Source organism: Haliaeetus leucocephalus, unplaced genomic scaffold (genome assembly GCF_000737465.1).
Source record: "Haliaeetus leucocephalus isolate CR32 unplaced genomic scaffold, Haliaeetus_leucocephalus-4.0 Scaffold0, whole genome shotgun sequence".
Taxonomy (NCBI): domain Eukaryota; kingdom Metazoa; phylum Chordata; class Aves; order Accipitriformes; family Accipitridae; genus Haliaeetus; species Haliaeetus leucocephalus.
Window position 1 is genome coordinate 10,481,300 of NW_010972436.1, and position 26,466 is coordinate 10,507,765.

Genomic DNA, 26,466 nt, shown 5'->3' on the forward strand with positions numbered 1-26,466 from the left:
CTTGTTCTCCTTAACAACAACCTATAAGGGCTGCAAGCAAATGCTTTGAGAGGATTTTGTCATATTTACGGCTGCAGCGATCGTTCAATTTTTAAGCCTCTCAGTAAGAAGCTATCAAAACCTTTACCTGCAAGTGCTGCCTTGGTATTTAAGCAGGTACTTTACCAGTTGCTTTTATAAGGGGCAATTATTTAGGTTAAACATGGATTAGACATGCAACCTGGCAGGGTGGTACCGGGAGAGACGCTGGCCACGGTCGGCATCTCCCCCGGTCCCGCCCCACTAGTATGGCGGCTCATCTGCTCCAGAGGATGCTCGGGAACGTCCTCCTCCTCCTCTGCTCCCTGCCGAGGAGCTCTGGTGATGGCTTGGCCCCCGCTGCTGGCGGTGGCACAGGTACCCTCTGCCCAGAGTATGGGAAGTGGGGGGGAGGGCAGGAGCTGCCCTACAAGGGGAGGGCATGCCCATTCCCGATGTCCTCTAGCTGGTGGGAAAGGGCTAAGTCAGCCTGCTGTAGGTATTTCTCTTGAACTGGCAGGCTAAACTATAGTTTTTGTAGTTTAAACTGTAATTTTCAAATTCCATTTTTCCCCCCCAATATCACATCTGCATTGCAAGAGGTGAGTCCAGGCAAGTGTTCATCACTCAGGAGCTGATTTCTTTGCAAGGATCCTATGCTGATGGAAGATAAATGTGGAGGTAGTTCCCCACCTCAGACTTTTTGATTAGGAAGGAATGAAACTCTTTTACTCATTGTTTTTCAGCCAATCTATTATTAATTCTTTGCCAGTCCCATACCACCATAAATGTTCTGCATGGTGTGTACAGACTCATAGGAGGCATTGCTGGAGGTTTGCACCGTGATGGGTGACTTCTGCTCTCCTGTTGTGGGTCCCTCACTTAACTGTGGCCCCATTTCACTTGGGCTGTAGGTGTTGCTTTCTTTCAGCGCTCCTTCTTAGCACCGCTTTTCACTGAGGCCTGAGGAAGCTGATAGTCTTTAATAGCTCATAAATGAGCATTAGTTCTGGTTTCTGAGGGTTTCCAGGAGGCAAACTGCCAAACCTTTCCGTGATACCCAGGGATGAGGAAGGAGCACCAGCAGACCAGCAGTTATCCCAAGCCAGAACAGAGGTCTGTGCTGGGAGAGTGGGTGGTACCTTGGGTTGTAGGTGCCTGTTTCCATTCAGACCCTTCCCAAGGAGTGTGCTGGGGCTGCTCTCCGTATGTAGCACACAGAATGGGAAGCAGATGCAAAGTCCTGCACTCGCCCCTGCTCTTGTGTCCCTGAACTGCCTTCCTGTGCTCTGTCTGTATCCACAGAAACTTCAGGAGAACTGAGGTGATGATGGAAAGCATCAATAGAGTCTAAGTTAAAATGGTGTTAAAAATAATACGGATTATCTTTCTATATCTAATTGAAGACACGGGCCTTGTGACTAAACAAGCTGAAGCAACTGTTGCTACAGACTGGAAAAAAAAATTTGACTCCAGAGCAATTCTATGTTAAAGAGAAAAAGGAACTGAACCAGTAAGCAAAAGCACTAATGCTGGCCAAGGTCAAGCCACCTCCTCTGCCTGCTGGGCAGAAAAAAACCTGCTTTGGAGAGCTGTCACCACTCAGTTGCTTCACAGGTTTTCCCCTGCCTTCCTCTGGATGAAAGTTAGACTCAACATACTGAACTGGGTAGATTTTGTTCTGACCCAGACTGGTTTGCAGATGAAAAAACATTCTGCATTCTTTTCATACTTTCATTTTTTTCTGGGATACTTTACCGCCAGCTCAGCCGTCTGTGTGGCAGTAGTGGAGGCCCCTCCAGAGGGGAGGAAGATCATACTTTTGTCCTGTAGTCTCTTTTTTTCGCCATATGTACATTAGCCATGGAAGTCTTATACATGGCACTCCATTCAGGAGCCGGATTATCCCTCGTGTGCCAGATCACCCACTCGCCTTGCCCCTGCGCTTTGCTTCCTTCTGTGATGAAGGGCACGTAGCGTTGTGGGTGGAGTGCCGGCATCCGTAGCCCGGAGCCAGGGCTTCTGCACGTGTGGAGGAGCATGTAGGGTGCGATTAAATCATGTGAACTGTGCCCAAATCCTTATCTGTAAAATAAGGATCCCAATTCCAGACCATGCAGGGAGGAGGAGAGTCCCTTTGTAGAGCCACTTTGAAGTTGTGGCACTCCATAGCAGAGCCCTGGTCTTTGGGATCCTGCACATTTCATAAGTTCCTCGGAGGTCACGACTCCAGCCCTGGTACCTGGGTGATTTATGCATCTGACTGGTCTCGAAGTTTCTGGGGGCAGGGGGTAGTCTTCACTATTAATCCAAAGGCATCCTCCCCTTCATTTCTTTAGGCTGCTAATGTTTGTTCTTCAAAGCCCCCCTGCGAAGCCTTCTTTTTATGTTTTTTTCTCCTGTTTTGAATCTGATTCCTACATGCTTGTACCAGATGGTGAGCTTTTAAAGACCTGCATTATTAACTTCTCTTTTTTTCTTCCTTTTTAAAAAGCTATTTAGTGAGATCTGTCTGAATAACACAGAATCGGGAATATACTACTGTGTGTGCTGCAATGCCCCACTGTTCAGGTAACATCCTTTAGATTTCACAGCATCCTTAAAATGACCTAACTGTGGCAGGAGGGGCAGTGTCTTTTCACGAGAGGAATGGAAAAGTGTAGGTCAGAAGAACAATCCTTTGGTGCCAGAGTGCAACGTATGCGATTTCCAGGATACCTGTGGTGATACAGGTACATGGTATGCCCTTTTCTTGGGCTTATGAAGGTCTCCAGTGGCCAGCAGACGGTAGTTGCTACATACAGTCTGCCTTTCTCTCCTGCCACACACACTGTCCTTTTTGGTTGATAATAATTCTCTGTTTAAGAGGTCCCTAAGCCACAAGCTGCCACAAAATACGTGTATTTATGCATGAGTATCACCGTATGTTTGCTCTATTCTTGTGCTCTTCCATAGTCACCTTCTGCCACTCATGCTACTGGGCTAGAGAGACCTCTGCTCTGCCTTAGTCTACCTGTTGTTGTGTTCTTACTGCTGGGTCCCTCATACTGGAGCTAAGACCTCCTCTTCACCGCCACCCCCTTCTCGTTCCCTAAATTAAATTCCATTTTTTTTGCCTTTTTCGTTACATCTACTTTTTAAAACCTGACTGCAAATGACTGCGCTATTAACCTCTGTGCTCTTTACAATACTATGTATTTTGCAACTTCATTAAACTCTAAGTAAAAGGAAATAGATTCCCTTGGAGTAGGATGTGCAGAGGGTGTTCTGTTCTGTGTAACTGAACCAGAAAAGACAGTTCCTCATATTTTTGATCTAGAAAATAGCCTTTATTTATTCCCAACTGAGAGTTCAATGGAGTACAGCTGATATGCCCATTTTTATGAAGACTTTAAAGGATGGATCACAGATCAGAACTTCAAATGGGAAGCTAAGGAACAAGAGATCTGGATGGTAAGAAAGGGGGGGAAATGTAATGGCTGTATTAAAAATAAAACTAAACTAAGCAATTAAATGGTAAAATTGGAGGCTGATAATTGTGAACAGTTAGTTTTCCTTTGGCCAAGTAGAGAAAACCATTGTTATGCAAATGAACATTTGCTTAAATGTATCTTTTTTCTGTAGAGGTTTGCTAATAAACACTTTTAAATAAATTTATTTCAGAAGCTAGTGCAGCATTGCAGAATATTCTCAAGACAAATACATAACCTAAAAGTACCTCTGGAAAATTCAGATAAATTAGATAAATTTTAAATTACTAAGCTGTGGAAAAGTTTCTTCAGCGTCTTCAAATATTCCTTCAGTTTAGGCATCCCTTATATTAGAAAATAGATACTGACAGGCCAACATGAAGAGAGATGAGCACTGGAGGGAATTGTGTCTGCTGCTAAACTAATAACAAAACAACAATATGACCAAACAGTCAGGCTGCTTTTGCAGTATCCAGCTCTCAGAGAATATAGGTATCTTTGTTTAAAGCATAAAATAAAGCTGAGCCTTACAGACTGATACAGGAAAATAAAATAAAACCCCAAACTTAGAGAAAAAACCTTTTAAGAAAATTGAAAATTATTAAATGTGCAAAATGGGCTCAAAATGTATTTTCCATGAATGCATTATGTTTGGAGGACACTCACAATGAGGGGGAAAAAAGGTATTTGATAAGAAATTGATTCATCATGCTTATTTCCTAGTGCATTAAAAATGTTCTCTCTTTTTCAAATGCATTAGATCATTAGCTACAGGTAAACATGAAGCATTTGAAGCATTTCCTCCTTTCTTTCAAAGTATATGTGTGTGTGTGTACATTTATACCAGAATTTATTACCTTCTGCTACCAAATATTTATTTGAAAGAGTTGGAAATACACGGAACAAACCCCTAACCTTTATAGATAGCAAATTGTGGTGCTTTAATGAAATCTCAAACCTTCAGCGAACCATAAACCTACAGCTGAGATTCATACAGCAAAAAGCACTTTTTAGAATTATCTGGATTCCATCCAGGATGACTGAAATAGGGATCAAAGTAAATGACATGTGCTGGAGGAATGGTGTGTCGAAGGCTAATCTAATGCATATGTTTAGGGAAAGTCCATTTATCCATAAATTAAGTGGTGAAATACTTCAAAGGACAAATATGATCTTGAACAGCAATATTTTTGGGTACTAAAATGTTTCTATTAGGGAATCTAAGTGATATTATTGTTAGTAAAACCACACAGAGACCATTTCTGTTGAGAGCTAGTTTAACAGCTCAAAAGATTGATCCTTTAGCAGTGGAAAACATCTACAATAAACTGAAGTATTGTGAGCGGCATGTAAAGGATGGAGTCAGGCAGGGTCAGATGCAAAACCCACATAGCATTAAAGACCTTCCTTGACTCCACAGGGTTCCAGAGAGGATCCTCATATCTATATATGAATAAGCAGAAGGATCCCTGTGTCAAAAAATGAAGACTTCTGACTGAAATCTTTTGAAAATAAAAAAGAAACAGCACAGGTATATGTCAGGGAAACCCAGAAGTCATGTGTGGACATTTGTATTCCCCCAGGTTCTTCTTTGGGACTCTGTGGCTGATAGGCACAGTGTTTGTGCAGTTTTGTAGCAAGGAAGGCAGGAAGCCCTCTTTGGCTGGAAAGAAATAGGCCTGGAGCCCTAAATACCTTCTCATACAAACGCAGAGTCTACAAACTGCATTTGCTTCAGTCAGCCTGCTGTGCTGTGTCTTATTTCTCCCCAGTTTTATGGAGGGAAGGAGGTAGGAGGGCATTTCTGATGGGTCTTTGTGGATTGCTGGAAAGGACTGAGCAACAGCCCCCACAAAAACTAGCCTTTGGTCATTCTGTGTTTGCAAATCCTCTTTTATTTCCACAGTTGCAATGCTCAAAGACAGCCCTGTAGAGTTAATTACAAAATGCATGCTGAAGCATGCACTGTTCTTCTTTGGGTTGGATCTTTTAAGATTTTTGCCCAGCTTGTTTGCCTTGCATTGTCTTTCTAAAAGGCACTGCAAGTAAGATTTTCAGATTTTTCTCCACTGTATTAATATCCCACCAAAATACACATGATATATACTAGATATCTTGCTTTAAATTCTGTATTGACTAATGGACTAATCCCCTTGATCACAGAAAAGCTGCTGGTGTTGGTGTCTCCATCCACCACTAGATGCCAGTAAGAGCATTTGGTTTGTGAAACTGGGATAAAACACGGGAAATCGGGAGGAAACGGTTGCGGTGGGTCTCCAGACCACTTACCCTAGTAGTATGAGAGTGTGTCTTCATTTCTCGCTCAAACTCACACTAGGTCGGTCACTCTTCACTAGGAGAAAGTACTTACTGCTATCAAAGCTTGCACAACTTTAAATAGGAGGGATTATTTCACTTCTGTATGCTAAACCCCCAAAATATCTTCTGATCATATTTTCCAATACGATCTAGGTTTTAATATACAACTAAACAGGGTTGGTAATTCTGGATGTTAACAGGAGGCACCCACAAGCTGACTGTGTAGTACTGTTTCTGATTGCTGCAATTATCCCTTGCGAAAAGTAGATATTTGTGCTATGAGGATTTGTCATTGGTTGATTGATGATTTGAGCAAGGCTCTATTTGATTTTCCAAACCGGTTTGGTGGCTGACTGCAAGGCAAAGCCATCATTGGATGTGACCCTGGTCTGGTGAGCCAACCCAGCCATTTTTCATACTTCGTTTCTTCCTGTAAACTCTCTTCTCTGAGGTTGTGCTATATTGGGCCAGGCTTCGAACTGCAACTTTGCAGGTGTAATTCAGCTAAACAATGTGCTCAGTTGTTGGAAAAAACTATTTGCAAGCTTTATGAAAAGCCAACCCGTCAGTGAAGCAGAAACGGTGAGGCAAAAGCTCCTGTTGTGTGCTAATCAAGAATTCCCTTTGGAAAAGAGCTTCCAGCACAGTTTGATGCCAGTGAGAAAACTTCTACTGTGCCAAACATTATTAATAGTAGTACAAGACAGGGATGAGGAAAAAAGCCAATGTTCTTATTAAAAACAGACTTTTTTGTAACATCTCTGTTATTAATTAACAAGAAAATCTGGTTTTCACTATAGCTCAGAAAAGAAGTACAATTCTGGGACTGGATGGCCGTCATTTTCTGAGGCTTATGGTACTCGTGGCAGAGATGAAAGTAATACCAATATCATGAGACGACCAGATAACTCATCGGGATCAATTAGAACTGAAGTCATCTGCAAACAGGTATATTTATTTTGGAGGTGGTACCCAAAGACCCAAATCTTAACAAATAAGTTTTCCTTGTGCCCATGAATGAATCTACCTAAACACAGCAGTGAGAATTACAGTATCACTGGAACCATTCTGTCTCACTTTTTGGTATGAAACACATGAGTAGAGTTCGAAGTATCAAATATAGGCAGTCGGTTTGGGGTGAAGAAAATGATGTGACTGGGGAGAGTAATTGTGTAAGTATAGCCAGGGGCTGGAGTTTAGACAGAAGATTTATTCAGAAGACCTCAGGTGAACTGCTGGATGTGGCAACAGACAGTAGAAGGGACTCTGAGATTTAGTCCGTGCATTTGCCCCATCACAGGGGCAGTTCTTCTTAATTCAGTCCTGCTAAATGTTTACTGAAGCTGTTCTTAAAATATGTGGTTTTAGAGACTCCATGGCCTTACTAGGTAATGGGTTGTAACCTTCATGTCTTCCTACTGTTGGTTAGACGCTGGGGAAAACACCAGGTTTGCTTTGCAGCAGTTAAAGCTTATTACTAACTTTCCCTGCACAGCAGTGGTGGTGCCCCGCATATTCACAGCTATCTTCCGTGGGTTCTCTTATTTCACGGAAGCCACCCTTCTATTTTTGGGTAGATATTCTGACTCCCTCAGTCAATCTCTTTTCTAGACTAGAAGGGCCCAGTTCCTTCAACTGTTCCTTTTTATGCGGTGGTTTTTAAAGCGCTGATCATCTTGTTGCTCTATTTTGCACTCCTTCCAATTGATCCTTTTCCTTCTTGAAGTACAGTGCAAAGCTGGACATAGCGCTGCAGGTGGGCCTAGCCTGCGTCAGAGATTAGAGGCTGTTTAGGTGCATTATAGATAGCGTTCCTGTCCTTGCACATCTACCCTTCCACAGCCTATGACCCATACTTGTTTTGGGACCTGCTGTAATACCCAGGTCCTTTTCTAAAGAACTGCCACCCCTAACCAGTTCTTCCCAGCCCAACATCTGTGCTGTTTATTACATTTGTTAAGATATAAAAGTATGCAATTGAGCTTAATGAATTGCATCTTGGGCTCTTCTTTTGTGTGTGTGTGTGTGTCTGTCTGTCTGTCTGTCTGTTTTTCCAAACTGTTAAGATTGCTAATACTGTCCTCCAGTGTGCTTGCAGCCCCTTCTAGCAGAATTAGGTATTATCTGCAAACGTAACAAGCATTTGCTGCAGTCCATTATCATGGTAGAGTTCATGTTTGCAGTAATATCCAGCAATCACTTTTCAACAACGCCAGCTGAAGACAACCTTCCAATTTTATAATGAGCCATTGATAGCTATTCTGAGTCTAATTTTTTCCCACCAATAATTTTGGGGGTGAAATCCTCAGTTGACCTGTGAGAAAGACCTATAGTGACTGTCTCAATTAACCTGAAATTTTCATTATATATTGAGATGTCTAGATCCCATTTATTTCCTATAGTTTCTGGCATTAGTACCTTTTGACTCCCTCTTCTGGGATCTGCTTGTTTGGGGGCAGATATTCGCCCACTGGCCAGGGGTGATTACTGCAGGATGTATTTCTAGTCTCTTCCCAAGACTTCCCCACCCACCCAACTCAACAGTGAATTCATCATACAAGTTTCTTAATTCAGGATAGCACGGTAGGTACCAGCATGATGTTGGTCCATAATTGCAGTGGTAATAATGGTACATAATTTCTGTTGCAGTGTGACGCCCATCTAGGCCATGTGTTTGATGATGGTCCACACCTTCTGGGCAGAGGTTCTGTATCAACAGCGTTTCATTAAACTTCAAACGAGGCTCTGGTCAGTGAGACGTGGATCTCCGTGGCTTACAGAACATCCTTTCACTGCTTATACAACAGCCTTGTGAAAAACTCTCGTGCTTTTAATATAGAACTCAAATTTTAGTACTTACACCATTGCAGCTTTGCTTTCCAGCTGTTATCAGTGTTGATAAAATACATATTTTTGTGGTAACTCTTTGGCAGTCTGCCTTTTCATGGTTAGTGTGATGTAAGTGTTGATCTGTTTATTGTATTTTTTTAATTTAAAAAAAATGTATGCAATAGTACACATTCATAACTATCATCATTAACTGTATTGAAGCTGCTGAAATGAAGTGCTCTTCTGCACCTGACTTTGCCTATGGTGAACAGTAGTTGTGGCACCCAGGAATACAGAGGTACAGGGCTGATCATGCCGGAGCTTTAACTTCTGTAAAATCATCATAGCTTTCTAAGGGGAAGCAAAAATAACATGAATCTCCAAATAAGGTTTGAGGGTTGGTTTTTTTCCCCTGATGCGAGAGACCTTTAGCCAAGCCAAGTGACTTTTCCGTGAACCCATAAAAGCAAAGTGCTGAAGGAAGGCCTAATTAAAACTATTTCAGGCAACGGAACCAGTGGAGACTTGGAGTCTTCTTTCTTTTAAATCAATTACTTTGATTCTGTGTCCAATAGCAGACCTGAAGAAGGGTTTGCTCCAGGAACTTCCTCTTACAGAAATAATATGATAATAATGTAGCGATCTGTGTAATATCTCCAGACCTGTTATCACTTGTGGATTTCAGAATCTGAAAATAAAAATGAGTGTGAAATTTAATGTATTTGGGGGAAAAAAATCAGCATCAAAAAACATGTTCAGTAAAGTGATGCTTTTGTTGAAAACATGCCTTGTCTGTTCTTCCTTGTACAAGTTTGTAAATACTTCTGTATTCTCCCAAGCATTGTCACTACGGTTTGCTGTAACAGAAAAATAAATCGTATGTTTGTGAAACTGAGCTTTCCTGATTTCAGATTTTTTTCCAGATAAAATAATCTCTGAGTCAGAACATCAGCTTCACTAAACTGGCTGATTTTAAATGCCTCCCTGCTGAGAGTTACTAGGCAACATCTCATTTGGCTTTACCTATAACAGGCTGTTTCCATTCTGCCTGCTTTGGTTGCCTCAGTAATAAAAAGGGTGTGTTCATTCACTAGCGTAGTCTTAGAACTGTTTAATGTCTTCAGAAAATGGACCTCTATTGCACTGAATTTACTTTTGCTCCTTCTGTCTTGGAGCTCTGCAGTTTTTCATCCTTCTGTACTTCCTACAGGAGAACTCTACAATCTCCTAACTTTTAAAAACATCATACGAAGACAGCGATCACTACAGCCAACCTAAACCAGAATGGCACAAAGGCTACCAGAGATGTGAAGCACCGTGAATGAAGCAGACGCTGCTGCTGGTTTTATGTAGTGTCATAGATGGTGATGGTCACATTGTCATCAGAGGTGTCTGTTAACAGCACCAGCATGCTGCTTGTCGTGTCTGTGCTGCATCATGCTGTGCCACGCAGAGATGCCCTTGCATCACCTATTGCTATTGCCTGCCTGCTCTGACCAGGATGTACATGCCCAGCCTGCTCAGGTCTCTGCTCCCAAGAGTCTTCACAGGTTGTACAGAAATCACCATCCTCCCATGCTCTGAATTCATTACCTCCCTATCCTGATATACTTTCATTCACTGGTGGGGTGTTTTTTTCCTTAAAATCTATCTCATAGCTACTGGAAAGGGGGTTTGGCCCTTACAGGCATTCTTTAGTCAGGCAGCCCTCTGCCCTCTCCTCACCTTTCCCATCAGGAGAGGGTTGTCTCAGAAAGGAGCATGACTAGAAGGTGTCCCCAGCTGGACTCCTGTATTCAGCCAGGTGCTGGTGGAGAAGCCAGCACCTGCCTCAGTACAGTGACTTTTGGCTGGGATACAAAATTGAAATGCTCCTTGTTTCTGCACATGGCAGAAAGTAGGAGGACAGCTAGAAAAATACCTGTTTCTTGCCTGTCCCCACACATAGCACATCTCACTGACACCTTCTATGGATGAGACTGAATGCCGTACAAACAAAACATACCATGGAGCTGAAAAAACAAGTATCCATACACAGACTTGTGTGCAAACCACACTCAGTTTAGCACCTTGGATGTACATGGTTGGAGACCAACTCTCAGTGAACTGGCAAGTTAGTAACTGTTACTGACAGAGGAAGCTTGCCTGAGCAGAGGGTGCATTTATTTTACACCTATGAACATCATTGTATGCAACTGGACGTTTGGGCTGAGCAGCAGCTGGTGCTTCCTCACTCATACAGCAGGATGACCTATGGAAAGAGACCTGTAAATCCCTAGTTTAGCAAGTGTAAATTACAGATACGTAATCATATGAACAGACCCGTATCTTCAAGGACAGTACCTGACCTGCACTACACTGATGTGTCACCAAACAAACCACATAAAGCACAACTCTACTGCCCCAGAGAAACCAGACACTGAGCTAAGCAACCCTGTTCTGCTTATTCAAATTAAAATGGGGAAAAGAGGAAGGTTTGGCTCTCACTACGTGTGTAAAATCAGAGTAATGGCACATCACCTTTCAATGTGGCTGTGTAACCCACAGTTTGGAGTAGCTATACTGAGAGGACTTTGAATATCCTGCCCCTTAAACTTCACTGTAAATCTAAAAGTGGTTAGATATCTGTATGTACCCAATGTCTATGTATCAGTAGGGGAACAGGGGAAATATTTTTGCTTTGCAAGCATGGCCAGTAGTCAATCTGGAATAAAACCCAAAATCAACAGAAGCCCTCTTATCAGTCCCAGCTCTCCCCATTGCTGGCAGTTTGCACCTCTTCTATTAAAACACAGCCATGCAAATGAATGATGCAGGACTGAGCAGAGGAAAAGGGAAGGGAGTACGTAAGGGAGGAATGAGTGGAGGAAATGGGTATGAACTTCTTGGATTAGCTCTTCTGATGCTTTTTTTGGCAATGTCTGACTCTTGCATTCTGTGCTGTATCAGATAGTGGCTGCAATCTTGAGTAGTAGGGTGGAGATAAGGCAGAGATTTTTTAACTGATCCATCTTTTTATTACTTTATCACTTGTGAAAAATTATATGGATCAGATGGGTTACTCCTCAGTAGTCCTTTATGAAATGGCATATTTGACAGCCTTGTTTTCTATTGTTTGTCCTACAGTGCAAGATGGGGGAGAAGGGCCATGTTCATTTGGGTACAAGTTAATTATCTCTTGAGCTGAGCATTACTATTGTTAGTTAACAATTAATTTTGAGGATGTGCCAAGATCCGCCTGTATAAAACTGCAAGCTGTCTGTGTCTTTGGTTTTACCATTCCCTCTGCTGGCTTTTTATTCTCTACAGAGGAGAGAGAGAGAGAGGGAGAGAGAGAGAGACCTTATCGCTCTCTACAACCTCCTGAAAGGAGGTACTGGTGGGTACTGGTCTCTTCTATCAAGTAACTAGTGATAGGATGAGAGGAAATGGCCCCTAGTTGCACCAGGGGATGTTTAGATTGGATATTAGGAAAAAATTATTTACCGAAAGGGTTGTCAGGAATTGGAACAGGCTGCCCAGGGAAGTAAGTGGTGGTGTCACCATCCCTGGAGGTGTTCGAAAAATGCATAGACGAGGCACTTCAGGACATGGTTTAGTGGGCATTGTAGTGTTGGGTTGACAGTTGGACTCGATGATCTTAAAGGTCTTTTCCAACCTAAATGATTCTATGATTGTATATCAGCTCAAACTTTTCATTTTTAAGATCTATCACAGCTTGGTCCCACCTTGTGTTTTGCCTCAGACATACTGATGGTACTGGCCTGTGCTCTGACGGTAGTGTCTGCCTTTGAAAATTTAAGGTCAAGTTTTCTTCAAATACATTTGTGCTTTATCTTGGGCTGCCAAAACCAAAGAGGAGATCCATCTGAGACTCTGCAAGGCCACTTAGTCACCCTGCCTCTTCCTGGTCTCCTCTCTGAAATTCACATCTCTCAGTATGCACATAGAGCACATCTAAGCAACTGGTATACTCCAACAGTTACAGCAGCCATAATGATGCCACTGTTACCTTGTGCTTTGTGCATCTACCAGGGGAATCCACGTGACATTTCTCATCATGTGTTTGAGCTTATCTCTCATGATGATGCCTTTACATGAACTAATTTTAGGTCTATCAACAGAGCTGTTGACATTTATGGTCTCATCCCCATGTGATGTAAACTGCTGGACATTCAGGACCTCTGACCGTAAGCTCTTTGAGGCAGGGAACTTCATTATCATCTGTGTCTGTGGTATCAGCCACACCAGGACAGATCCTAGCTAAAAGCCCAAAGTGTTACGAGATCATGAATAATAAAGACCGATAATAATGGAAGACACTATTAAAGAGTATCATAGGCTACAAGAACTTCCTTGTGTATCTGCACGGACTTTGTTCCACCAGAGTGAATAAAGAGCATTTGCTTCTCTGAGCTGAATATAGTCTGCCAGGCAACTGCAGATTTATGTTCCATCCTTCACATCTGAGAAGTTTTTCAACATTGTTATTTCATAAATTAGTTTCAATGATGATACTTTTTACCCCATTGTAGTTTTAAATAACTTTTTTATAAATTTTTATAAATCCTAACTGAGGTTTCTACATCAAAATCTTAAGAGATTTTAACATCTTAAATAAACTATTTAAAGACTTTCTTAGTCTTTGCAGCATTTCTACAAGGGAAGTAATTATTCTCAATTTTACTGAGGGAAGACTTGACAAGAAGAATTTAACTGACTTGCTCAAGACTACAAATCAAATTTGCAGCCAAGGCAGAATTAGATTCTGCATGGCTCCTAACAGCGTCCAGTTCTTCAGACCCTGCTTTTCCTAAAACTTGTGTTGGTACTTGATTGCTTGGAGGGGGGAATTATCAAAAGAGAGGAGGTAAAATTAGTTTATGTTTTTCCAGCTATGGTATTAAAACCAAAGCTAAGCCAACTAGGGCAGCTTTGGTATATGAAGAGCAGTACCTGACCTCTTTGTCAGAGCAAAGGTGGTACACACTTGTTTAGGAATTAGGTTGCTGTATTCTCTAGCTGTGCTGCATATTGCCACGCAGTCTAAAATGAACCGATGTTCTTTATGTTCCAAGACAGCTTTAGGTAGAAATGACGCAAGGCAGCTTGCTAACAGTAACAACTTTGCCTGGGAGGCAGCATGGCTTTTTTGTGAGCACAGAGAGAAGATAGGAAAGAAGGAGCAGATTATTCTTATATTATTAGCAGCTTCATGCTCCTTTCACCAGAAATCGTAATGCCCATTATTTTAGCCATTTATCCACAGAACTGTAGTGATGCTCTTTTCTGTTGCACCACACTGCAAATAATTTGGATTTTCTTTTAAGCTTGTTGACAACCTAGTCTGATTCTGGTCAGAACAAGAGAAGAAGAGAGACTTTTCTCTGAGCAAAAATAGGATTTTGGCACCCCAGAGCATCTCTGGTATGAGGTGGCTCAGGAGGCAGCCTGCATGAGAAGGAACTGAAAAAGTCTCAGTTTGGGTTTTGCCTTTTTTCTGGTTTTGAACAAGATGGTGAGGACTTAGCTAGTACTCCTAAGCATGCTTGTATTTCCTGGTCTTCAACCTTGGCCCTACTGTGTAGAAGAAATGAGTCCTGTCATCACACAACTGAACTGTCTCCTCTTCCATTCACTTAATGACTTTTCGCACTGGGCAGCGAAGTGTTTTAAACCATACTCCTTTGCCTGTCCCAAGTCCTGCTATACCCAAGGGATGAGCTGCGGTAACACTCCCCTCACAGCATGTCATGTAATGCTCAGCAACCCATCAACCTCATGGATTTCACAGCTCTCTACACATAAATGATGCCTAGCCCCAGCCCTTTGAGGCAGTGGTGAGCCACATGTCACAGAATAGGAAGCTGAGGGACAGCTGTGGAAAGTGACTCGCCCACAGTCCCCTGGGGCAGGGCAGGGAAATCTGGTTACAGAAAGGGTTCTCAAAAGCTCTCCAAGTGTGAGCTGCTGCCAAAATTCACAAAGGCAAAGTAGTTTAAAAGCAAAGCTCTTTATTGAAGAAGTGCCCAGATTTTTTCAAGACTAAAAGAATTTGTCTCAAGGCAGGTGTGTCCATGGGGACTGGTTTTAGTAGCACTGAGGGATGTGTGTGGAAGGGATTGGCAGCTTGCCACGGGGCAGAAGAAAGAGAAATGCATGCCCATTATTGCACTCCTTTTTACTGTCTTCTCTTTTGTTGGTTTTTTGTTTGTTGTTTTTTTTTTTTTCTCCTTTGCTCTGTGGTATCCTTCCTCTCTGCTCCTCAGAAATTCCTTTGTAATACCCCCCCGGGCTCTGGCTTTCTTGACTGCACTCACACTCACCTTGTGCCTGAACCCTCCTAGTTCCATACACTCAGTCTGCTTCCCTTGGTGCCAGAGAGATGATCAAACACGCAGTCCTGCACCCACATCTGAGTCAGCAGCTACCTGCACGTGCTGGAAGTGACTATGGGGATCTGGCCTGCAGGCTCTGTGGAGGTTGGCAGACCAAGTATCAGCTGTGCTCATCCAGCTCACCTCCTTCGTGCACACAGTTTGCCAGCATTTACAAAGTGACTTCTAGAAAAACTTGTCAGGGACAGAGGAGTTACCACAGAAATCAGGAAAAAGAAAATAAAGTCATCAGGGATGCTTGAGTAGCCTGCTTAGTTCTGGAAACAAAGACTGTGCTGCCCTGCCACATTACTGATATGGGATGTAGAAAAGCGGACCACAGCCAGGTCATCTTTGCTCGGGTGTCATTTTTGGAAGATCAGAAGATGGATCCAGACATTTTATGATAGGAGGAAGGAACAGGAAGGGACAGCAAAGTGTTTTGCACAACTGTTAGGAAAGAGGAAAAGGCAACACAGAGGAAGGTGTGGAGTCAGAGAGACAATGAGACTTCATATTTTTCTTTCCAGAAGGAGTCAGCACTGAAGGATGAGGACACAGCTGGTGGACTGAAAGCATGTAGAGGATAGCAGCTAAAGAGCTGACTGTGAGCTCTCAGGAACGGGGGAGCTGAGATCAGTCCTCCCTGGTGTAACAGTCTCTTGGGGACAGTTCTGACAAAGCCATGGGATGCCTACGCATTTTCTTGGATTACTGAAGGAGAAAGCCTTGTGAAGGGCTAGGATCTGAGCAGAGCTAGAAGCAGGTGTTCATGCTTGGGAAGTTCAGGAGATTGACCGCACTGTTAATCAGAATACCAGGTGCAAAATGAACCCTCACACATTCACTGCCCCAGAAATGACCCTATTTCCAATCCAGAAAATGTTCCCTCCCTATTTCAGGCTTTACATTACCTCCTAGTCCTGGGCCTCTCCTGAATGCACTTGGGTATTCACGCTTGGGTCCATTATGAACAAAGGTCATTAAACCTTGTCATGTACAATATGTCTAGCTGGAGTTTCCTTAGGCCCCCAGAGAAGGAAAAAAGGGCCTCCATCACACTTCTCCTTGGCAATAGCCCAAACAGCCTCTGCCTCTGGGCTTGGTCTGTAAGAAGGGCATTTTCCAAAACCGGATCACATGTAACTTTCTATGACCTTGTTGCCTTCACTTTACTTTTATGAATGAATCTCTATTAAAAGCAGGGGGTAAATGTTTTCCCTTTGTCCCTCTTTCAGTTTACAAATTTGTCTTCTCCTATAGCCAGCTGTTAAAAGATTGGTTCTGCCCCTGCTTTCACCTTTCCTGTTTTATCAGCTGAGACGTCAAACTGAGGGCCTGACCACTTCATGTTAAAGATCCATGGCTCTTTTTGTAAGGCAGTGGCCTGGCCAACTCTAGACTCTAAATGCAGCCTTGTCTTACAGTTTGAGTTAGCCTCTCACACCCTAAATTGCAAGCCGTCACTGCCTTGAGCAATGAACAGCTTCTCTGTCCTAATTCAGGGATGACAGCAGTTAAGCAATAGGTGAAAGAAACTGCGTATTTCTGACGTATGGGCACTGCTGAGAGGCTTAATTTGTTTAGCTCTTGCAAATTGTTTGACATGTACAGATGAAAAGAGCTGTAGAAATGCTTATGATGGCTTATTATTTTGGTCCTGTTGCTATACTTATTGCTATTACCCCTGTGCCAATTTATCTTCTTTTCTGCAAGATTTCACCTTCTTGCTCTACACCTGCCTCAAGAATAGGCAGAAATTTCCAATTAAAAAAACATTGCCTAAAATGGAGTTAGCAGATGAATTGCTCCCAAGAGACACAGTAAAACTCCTCCACTCTGCCCATGCTAAGTCCATTAAGCACCTCTCCACAGATAACTACAGCTGATCAGAGGTGTTCAGCTGTGCTTGTGATGACTTCCCAGCCTGTGGCAGCCACAGCAGTGGCTGCAGGGACCTATCTGCTATCAGAACTGTTCTTCTGGCTGGAGAAGGACAAACAAGACTATTGGTTGGGACCAATGTGGGGGGCAGCTTGTGGGTGCAGGGGAGATGTGATGCAGACAGGATGATGAGGTTGGGCTGCTCCGCAGCAGTAAGACCTCACAGGGTGAGGTGTAGTATAGGGAGTAGGTGGGAATATGAGTTGGAGGGTGTAGCATGAAGCAGGTGACATTCTGTCTGAGAAAGGCAACAGAGTACAGTTTTGGGATCCTGCTCTGTGGAGGTATGGCATACGGTTGGGTGGTATTGGAGAAGGACGGACAATGACTACTCAGAGTCACCTCAAAATACATTAAAAAAAAAAATCTACTTTAATATTCCAGAATATTTTGGCAATTTTCCCTTAAAACACAGAGTGGCACAAATGGCTGTTCTGCAGTGACCTCTAGGGTACGTTTGCTTTCAACCTGCTGCAACCTTAGATCACCTAGAAAAAACAGCTTCTCCCAAATAGATGATATGGACCTTTCTCTTCTAAGACTGGCTTCTGCCATTGCCAGTCTCAAAGTCTTTCTCCACATAATGCCCTAGCTAGGGCATGTATGGAGAAGAGAGGCTTGTTATCTCCAGTTTGCCAGTGCATCAAAAGAAGTCGCAGATGCTCCGCATGGATCTGATCCAATACTCTTTGAAGTCAATGAAAACCCTTCCCTTGACCTTTCATTCAGTTCCCCTCTCTCAGTAGCTCCTTATGCAAATCGTAGTCTGTTTTGTGTGTCTCTCGAACAAAACCAACATGTTTCCTCCAAGCATATCCCTTTGTGGAACCTGATAGCAAACCATTCAAAATTCTTGGTGTTCTCTTTTTCTGATGAAGTGTGACTTGAAAGCAGATTAGCACTATCCAAAAGGGGGTAAGAAGCAAGCCCTGACCCTACAAACCTGTGGAGGTACCAATTACTGACAGCAATTATCACTCTGACTGCAGTAGGACTGCTCACCTGGGTAACAGCCAGGAGGAACAGGCCTCAGATAGGGACCTGCCGAAAATCAGACACAATGCGAATGAATGCAGGCCACTTGACAGCAGAAGGCTGTCAGGAAGCCAAAGTGGAAAGAGCTAGCCAAGCCTGAAATGAAATCATCCACATTTACTAAAATAAATAAATAAAATCATGGATGAAAGTATAGAGTACAGAAGTCCTAGAAAGCTCAGGACAAGATTGCTCAAAAATGAGACCAAAATTCAGAGTAGAGACTAAAACTGAAAAATGGGCAGCCCTATTTGTGATGACTGGGATGCAATCCTAATGCATTTTGCCTTTTAAGATAGTCCTTATGTATTCATGTGCCAACAGCCCCTTCTTTTAACAATTAAAAATCTGGGATACAGATTAAAGCAATAGCAGGTGGCAATCTAATTGCTATCAATCTTACATCTGAACCTCTCATTTGTCATATAAACGCAACAACAGCTGGCTCTCAACCCTGGTTATCCTCACGGCTATTACGTCAGGGTCAAAGAAGGTATGGATGTCGGGTCCTCATCTGCACGCTGCCAAGGAGCAAGGGGAGGAGAGGGGTGTACGGGTGCTGCGCTCTGCAGCAACGAGATGAAGGGGGCACCAGCTAAGGCCCCTTTTTGGCCTCTTCACAGGAGCCATTCATGGCGGGACTCGGCATTCATTACCTGGTACCAGCTCCAGTCTTCACACTGAATCAACGAGCACTGAAGAACATCCACCAGCCTGGTCGGCAGGCAGAAACCTACAAGCCACTGAGGCAGTAGCACAGCAAATGGGAAGTGCCGTTATTAGCAAGACAGCAAATGTCAACCATTTTCAGGGCTGTTTTAGTCATATCGCAACGTTTCAGGCATTGCTGTGCCTTGGCAAGCCCGGGGTTTTTTAACCCGTTTTGGTGTGCCGCGCTGTGGAAAGGCAAGGGGTGGCCACGGCAGGTCGCACCACCGGGAGTCAGCACGGATGGGGGCTCACCAAGCGGCCCGGCTGCTGCCCTGCCAGCCCCGGAAGGGGGTTGGCGGCTTGGCGGGCACGAAGGCCCCGAGCCCCCAGCCCCGAACAGGGATCTTCGTGCCCGTCGAGCCGCCAACCCCCCGCCCGGGGCTGGGCGGGCGGCGGGAGCGCCATCACAGGGCCGTTCCCTGTCAGCGCCGTTCCGCGCGGCGTCACAAGATGGCGGCAGAGCCCCGGGGCCGGGGCCGCACGGCGACTGCTGCCTGGCCGCCTTTTCTCGTCAGGAATCACCAAAACTCGCAGGAGCTGGCCTGGAAAGAGGTGGAATAAACGATTGTTAGTTTGGGGGATGTCTTTGTTCACGCTCAACAGAAGCTTGATCGATTTTGGCAGCGAGGTGCCCCATAGTTTCCTTATGAACAGGTCACACTTCAGGACGGGAGTGCAAGGTCTAGGCCCAAATTTATTTGTAATCTTGAGAGGTCTCTGTGGCATTGGCCTCTGGAGTTCAAAGGTGGAAGCCGGCCATGCTATGTGTGTCTTCTCTGCTGGCATTTTGGTGGGAGACAGTAACGTTTGACTTGAAATGAAGAGAGGCAAAGCTTGGGTACAGAGAGAGAAGAGGGAGCAAAAGGAGATGGCAGCTCCGGGCGCCAGGAGATTAGGTGTCAAGGGCAGAGGGGAGTCTAGGGCAGGGGAGGGAGGGCATGAGGCACTCACTGAAGTGAGGTGGCATGGACAGGGGCTTCAGCAGGTAACTGGGTTTAATGAGGGAAGAGATTGGGGTCGCATCATCTCTGAGCATTCAGTAGAGTGTATAACCTGGGTGTCTTTATGGCTCAAGCTGTCATTACTAACATTACACTTCAAAGCAATGGGGGTATGCTCACCAAGTAAACTCAATTTGCATTTGATAACAGGAAAGAACTAGTGATGCTGTAGACAAAAGTACACCTTAAAATGTATTATTGTCCTTCAACTGCTATTCCTAAACAATTGCAGACCCCAAGAATCCAAAATACAGGGAGGCAGCATCTCTGCCCTCTAAAGAAAGGACAATCTGGCGTGTGAAATACCAGGCAGAAGCCCTGGGAATGCAGGAGTTGAGCCGTGAAGACCTGTGGAGGATTTGCAATGAATGTTGGCATGGCATAAAGAGGGCACTGAATTCACACGCATTCCCCTAAGCCTTTGTATGCCAGTGCTCAGGGCCAGCTCTCGCTGCCCAGCCCCACAGCCGTAATTAAGGGATTCCCACTCGCCACGAACATGTGCAGCCCCACCCAAACAACAAAGCTGCAGACAAAAGATTACAAATAAGGGCTAAATCCCTCTACTGTACATTGCAGTGGTGAGCAGGGACAGGTGGCCTAGGGTAATTCGGGTTCAGTCCTCATGCTGGGGTGGGAAACTGCAGCAGCTCATTTGGACTTGAACTATTATATGATAACTCCTTGTCAGCTCTGTTGATGGGGAAGCTGATGGAGGCATGGATTAAATCAAACAGCCTGTAAGCTACTGGCAGTGGAATTATTCCTACAAATTTCTGACAGCTTGCAAATAAAGGCACAGATGAGGGAGAAGCTGCTTTCTCCAGCTACCCCTTCCTCACCGGTACTATATGTCATTCATTTGTTCAGCTAAAATTGATCATAAAGATCTATTACATCAGATGACCATGAGTGTATGCATGCAGTGGATTTACAGTGCACATGTACCTTTGGGACTTGCTATGTCCAGAAGAGGTCTTGAACTTTTCAGTAACAAAAAAGAAGTAATTGTCATCTGGTATGATCTTTGATGTTTTCTTAATTTACTGCATTTGTTGTTGCGTTGGATGCGTCCTGTGTCCTGTCTGTAGGTCTAGAGGAAGGTCTTAACCCAGCTCGGGGCTGTGGGCAGCTCAGGTGAATTTCCAGTACTGCAATCTGTAGTACATGGTGCATCAAAACCTTCTGCCTTGGGTGCATGTGGCTCTGTTACCACAGATCAGAGTGCCCTGCAAACTTTCATGTGGTTATCCTCACAACGCTTGAGAGTGAGTGAAAGGCTGGTCTTTGCACTTAGTAGATAGGGCTGAGTTATAAACCCCTGGATTCCTCTCAAGCAACAAAACCACCCAGGCTAAGGTTTAATCAGTGCAGATTCTCTTGGTAGTTGTTAGAGAGCTATAAGCACATAAAGAGGGCACTCCCGATTTTGGGAGGCTTTGGAGTAATCAGCTTCCTATATCAGGTGTTTTCAGTAGTGTTAAAAATCAGCCAGAATAAGCATGGGCCTTGGGGAGTGAGGCACTCAGGTACTTCAAAACTCTTGCTAGGCATTTGAATCATTTAAATGTCAGAATGCCTTGAAAAACATGTAGCTGCCTAAATACTAGTCCTGTAACTTGAAGCTAAATTTTTTTTGTTCCTTCTATTGCCAATGAAATAGGAGTGGCATCTTCAAAGGCCAGCGCACTCCATCTTAGAGAAGTTCTCTCCTGAGGGTGGTTTGTTACATGCATCTTTTCTCCTTGACTATTAATGAACACCTTATGCTTAGGGGTGCAGTTACTTTAACATGGATATAGATGCCCTACCCCATTCTAGATGCTCTCAGGTATCCCACATGGATAGCCTGCATGGAAGCTCCAGCCGAGCTTCCAGAATGGTGCAGGTCTCCTGCAGGTCCTGTGTCATATCTGCGAGCCTCAGGAAATGTCTTGGATACTATATAGTACTTAACAGGATACTAGACCATGTGTGTCATAGTCCTGTGTGTAAGGAACTGAATGCCTCTCCTAATTAGTGTCCAGCTTTTGACCATCTGAAGTTTGAGGCAATGATGACTCACACCCTGAGTGACTTGCTTGAGGACATTGATGCCAGAGACGTGTTTACAAGCCCAGAAAGAGCAAAGAGGAGGATCCTGGGAAGTATAAATCCATCAGTGTAACCATGATAATGAGAGTCAATTATTAATCAATTTGTAAGCACATAAGTGATAAGAAGGCAGTAGAACATATCAACATGGATTAATCAAGAACATATCACTTCAAATTAATTCAGTGTCCTTATTTGAAGGACTAACTAGCCAAGTGTGTAAAGAGATAGATGTGATATATGTCGACTTTGTTAGTGTCAGAAGCCTTACTCTTCTTACAAACAAAACAATGTAATGAGATCTAAATGAAATCGGGATTAGAATGAGCACATACTGTTTGAATCATACCAAAGCACTCATCCACGGTTCACTGTCAAAGCTGGACGTGCCAAGTGGGGTCCTGCAGGCGCCTGTTGTGGCCCCGATGTTTTCAACAATGAATAGGCTACTGGAAAAGAGAGTACTTAATTCAACTCCTGAGAGCACTGGCTGGGAGAGGCTGGGAGAGGTTACTTTGGAGAGCAGGATCAGGACTCACATTGATCTTCACAGATTGGAGAGCTTGCCTGAAATCAATAAACTGCACTGTAATAAAGACAAATACAAAATGCAGTCTTGGGACAAAAGACAGATCAAATGCATGGTTTGTGAAATGAGGAATAACCGACAAGGCAGCAATAGTGCAGGAATGGATCAACTGGCTGTTGTGAACCATGCACTAGGTAAAGTGGGATAAAACCTATGCAGAAAAACAAATGTCATTTGAGGATGTATTAGCAGCAGTGTTTTGGGTAAAACACTGAAGTAATTATTCTGCTCTACTTGGCACTGGTGAGGCTTAGCCTAAGTACAGTGTCTGGTTTTGGACACTACACTTGAAGAAAAGCTACAGGGAAATTAGGAGCAAACAGCAAAAAATGTTAAGGTGTTTCAAAAGCACACACTGAAGGGATATGGATTTGCTTAGTCTCAGGAAGAGGTCATTGAGAGGAGACAGGAAAACAATCCTCATTGTGAGAAAGGTTCTCATAGAGTGGAATGAACAGTGTTTTTCCCATGCCTACTGGAAGGCGAGTGTAGAAGAGCTACCAGGTTAGGTAAAACAGTACTTTTCATGTGTGGACAACTTCCAAAGAAAATGCAGCATCTCCTCGTGTAGATGTTTTTCATGTCCCTGACTTGGTTAATAATTTGCCAGAAAGATAAAAGCCTCAGGGCTAAATGGATGCAGAGATGTGGTTTTGCAATGCCTAAATTGTAGGTGCTGGGCACCCAGCCCCAAGGCTCCTGGTATGGTGGGAGGCGGGTGATCAACAAAGAATGCAGGAGTGAGCCAGCAGGCTCAGCAAGGAGCCAACAAATGTAAGATGTCTAACCCTGGGCTGGAGAAAAACCTAACTGCACTTAGAAGTGGGGGTTGAGGGGAATCCATTCCTGGAACTGAACAACCACAGCAGGTCCTAGTTAAAAATCATCAAGGTAGTTTTCACGTCATATTACAGCCAAGACTATTCATCAAAACACCAACAATGTAGGATGTCTCCTTGGGAGAGACACTTGTGGGGTTAGATGGTAGCTGAGGAGAAGGTTTTGAGGAACATGGACCCCTAAGGTGCTTTTAAGCCTCTGGTTTTACGTGCATCTCTAAGTCTTGCACCTCTTCCCAAGACAGGAATCGTTCATTTAAAACTCAGCTCTACTAAATAGTATCTAATAATTTTAGTAAAACAACTTGCTGCTGGAGTTCTAAAAGCCATTAGACAAATTCGCGAAAGAGAGAGAGAGAAAAATGTATCAAGAGCTCTTAGACACACAGAAACTATCTCTGGCAAAACGAAGTCCCTGACCTCTTGCCACTGGCACAGGTGGGTAAAGGAACTGGATGGACCTATGCCATGGCCCAGGATAGTCATCTCTTTGCTCTCATGGACTCAACAGAAGATTTTCATTAACAGTTTTAGAACAAAAGAAGGACTCTGCTAACAACACCTGACAAAGTCACAGAGCAGGAAGGGCATCCCAGCATAGAGGAGGCTTGAAAAATCATCAGGAGGAAGCCTAGGACTGTGAGTACCAGAGTGGCAAAGAAGGAATGAAATCCAGTGTTAAGGGGTCACTCATTTGGGACATGCAGTAAGAACGTGTGCTATGGCTGTGGTCTCCATAGTCCTTGCCACAGAGAGGAGGAAAAAGACCTTCAGGCACTAGTTGATGACAAAGTGATCATGAGCCGCTGAAGGAACATGGCCATGAAGAGGGTAAATACAACCTTTGCAGTACAAAGTGAGTGGTTCTGGCAGAAATGCAAATGCTGACGGCATTCTCCAAGGAGCTGTGAGGACTCTCCCAGATGACTGTGTACAGTTACAGTTCTAGTTGTCCCAGCAGATTAACTCATATGGAGAAAAGGGCAGGGAAAGGTGATTTGGGTGATAAAAAAGCAGGGAGTCTAATTCTGAGCTTGGTTTGCTTGCCCTGGCAAAATGAGAGCTGGGAGGGAATGTGGCGACTGTATATAATAAACCTAAGGGAAAATCCCGTGGAGATTGAGATCATTCATGGGAACACACACTCACGGAGGAGCAAATGGGCATAAACTGGGGAGGAAAAAATCAAGGGAGAAGGTTAGAAAACAGGAGTCTCTAACCCACAAAAAGGAACAGTGACTGGAAAATCTTATTTCTATTTAATCTAGAGCTGGATATGTTTATGGAGGAGACAATGTAACACAAACACGATGTTGTTTACCGGAATGAAAAAGTGCCCTGTTGCCCATTGGGATAGGACTCTTGGTCGTTGGAAGTTGTCAGGAATAAAAAAATTAAAGCCAAGTCACAGCGCCTCCTGCCAGCTGCTGTTAGGGAGCCTTGGTACTCTTTCTAGAACTGTACAGCGTGTGGCTAGCATCTCATCAACAGTCACCTGCTTTGCTTTGTTTCAGCTAACCCTTCTGCAGTTATGGTGACGGTCTTGTATAATTTTTCAAATGAGCGATCCTCTGGCTCACAGCAGAGTGTTGTCAGAACCCAGTCTCAAGGAACCATTCCCCCTCCCCATGAGTGGTTTTCTGTATTGGAAAATAAGGGACTCCTTAGCAAACGTGCTCTTCACATGCTGCTTTCCTCCAGCGGCCTTGCGTACAACCCCTCCCGCGGGGGAGCGGAGAGGGACAGCCCGCGGCCGGTGCCGCGGCGGGCGGGCGGCGCTGGGCAGGGCTCGCCGCGGCTGCCCCCGCGGGATGCCGCCGGGGGATGCGGGCAGCCCGGGGGAGCCAGCCCCTGCTCCCAGCGCCTTCTGGGCGGTCACAGCCCGTTTAGGAGCCTGTTCCCTGCGGGGGGGGGCGTTGGGTTTGTTGGCGTTTCATTCCACTGCGGTGCCCTGAAGGAGCCACTGCGCCCTCCCCGTCCAGCAAAAGCAGCACCCGCCCGGCATCCCTCACCGTGGCTGCCTTCTCCTCCGACCTCCCCTCGCCCCGGGCCCGGCAGGGCAGCCCCGGCTGGCCCCGCAGGCAGGGCACGGCCCGCCATGCTCGCACCTGAACCGCTGCCGCAGGAGAAGCCGGGCGGCAGCCGCGGCCCTGCCGCCTCTGCAGCCGGCGGAGCCTTGAACTCGGCCATCTCCGTTGATTTAAATGATATTAGCTTTGAGCCCTTCTATTGTCGGGCCAATTTAGAAGCTGATGAAACAGTAAATTGTTGGTGGAAACGTAGGCAGCTTTGTGCTTTGCCAAGCAGGTGCCTGGCGGTTTTAGTCAAGGATTGGTAAATTTACAAGAGTGCAGTGGACGTGCCCTCCCCGGGCTATTGTGAAATTCAGGAGCGAACAAAGGAGAACGTGAATATTCACACAGCCGCCTTTCAGCGTGTGGCATTGCTCCGCAATGTTTAAAGCGCTGCGCCTTTTTTTTTTTTTTTTTGTTTAGGAAGAAAAACCACCAACAAACACAACCCCCCCCCCCAAATCAGAAAGTACCTGTTTGCGTTTTAAAGCACATGGAAATCATCCGTGAGCAACCATATAATTTGATTTGCTAGGCAATCTGCGAGGCGATTGCACATCATTTATAATGTTCATTGAGCATTTTGCTTAATTGTGTCTCTTTTTGTAAAGGAAGCACAGCCCCCTCCCGGCTGCGGCCGGCACAAGTGGCCAGATTCCCATGGACCCGCAGACAACCGCCGGCCTTGCGCGGGGTTTTTCCCAAGCGGGGCCGTCCCCACACGCACGTCTGGGGGGCGAGCAAAGGGCTCAGGTACGAGTTCGCTGTCTGAACCCCCTCTGCTCACCACCCGCGGCTTCGGCAGGTGCTGCCCGTCCAGGCTGGCGGGTGCCCGGCGCCCCTCTCGCCGGGGCGGTGCGGCCCCCGGGCGGCGAGCCCCGGGCTCCGCAGGTGCGGGACAGGCCCGGCGGCACCGATGCCGGGTCGCGGCCGCTTCCCTTTGCCAGCCCCGGGCCCGGGAGGGGAGCTCGGGGAGGAGAGCTGAGAGCGGCACCAGAAGGGGAGGAAAGACCTCTGATGCACGACTTCATTGGAGTCGTGTCCCGTCCCGTCCCCCCGGCGCTTTGCCGTAGCGGGTCGCGCCTCCGCACGCCGCGCAACCTGCGCGCAGGCCGGCAACGAGACCGGGAGGCCGCGGGGCGCCTCGGGGCGGGGAGGCGCCGGCCGG

General features: G+C 45.1%; 1 protein-coding gene across 1 annotated transcript; it reads left to right on the forward strand.

Moving 5' to 3' along the window:
* The first annotated feature begins 213 nt into the window (after positions 1 to 213).
* Positions 214 to 8,563, forward strand: MSRB2 (methionine sulfoxide reductase B2). The gene is given in 7 exon segments (XM_010562806.1): positions 214 to 396; positions 1,470 to 1,506; positions 1,509 to 1,531; positions 2,513 to 2,589; positions 6,608 to 6,755; positions 8,457 to 8,493; positions 8,496 to 8,563. Coding segments are annotated over 7 exon segments (573 nt in total).
* The last annotated feature ends 17,903 nt before the right edge of the window (positions 8,564 to 26,466 follow it).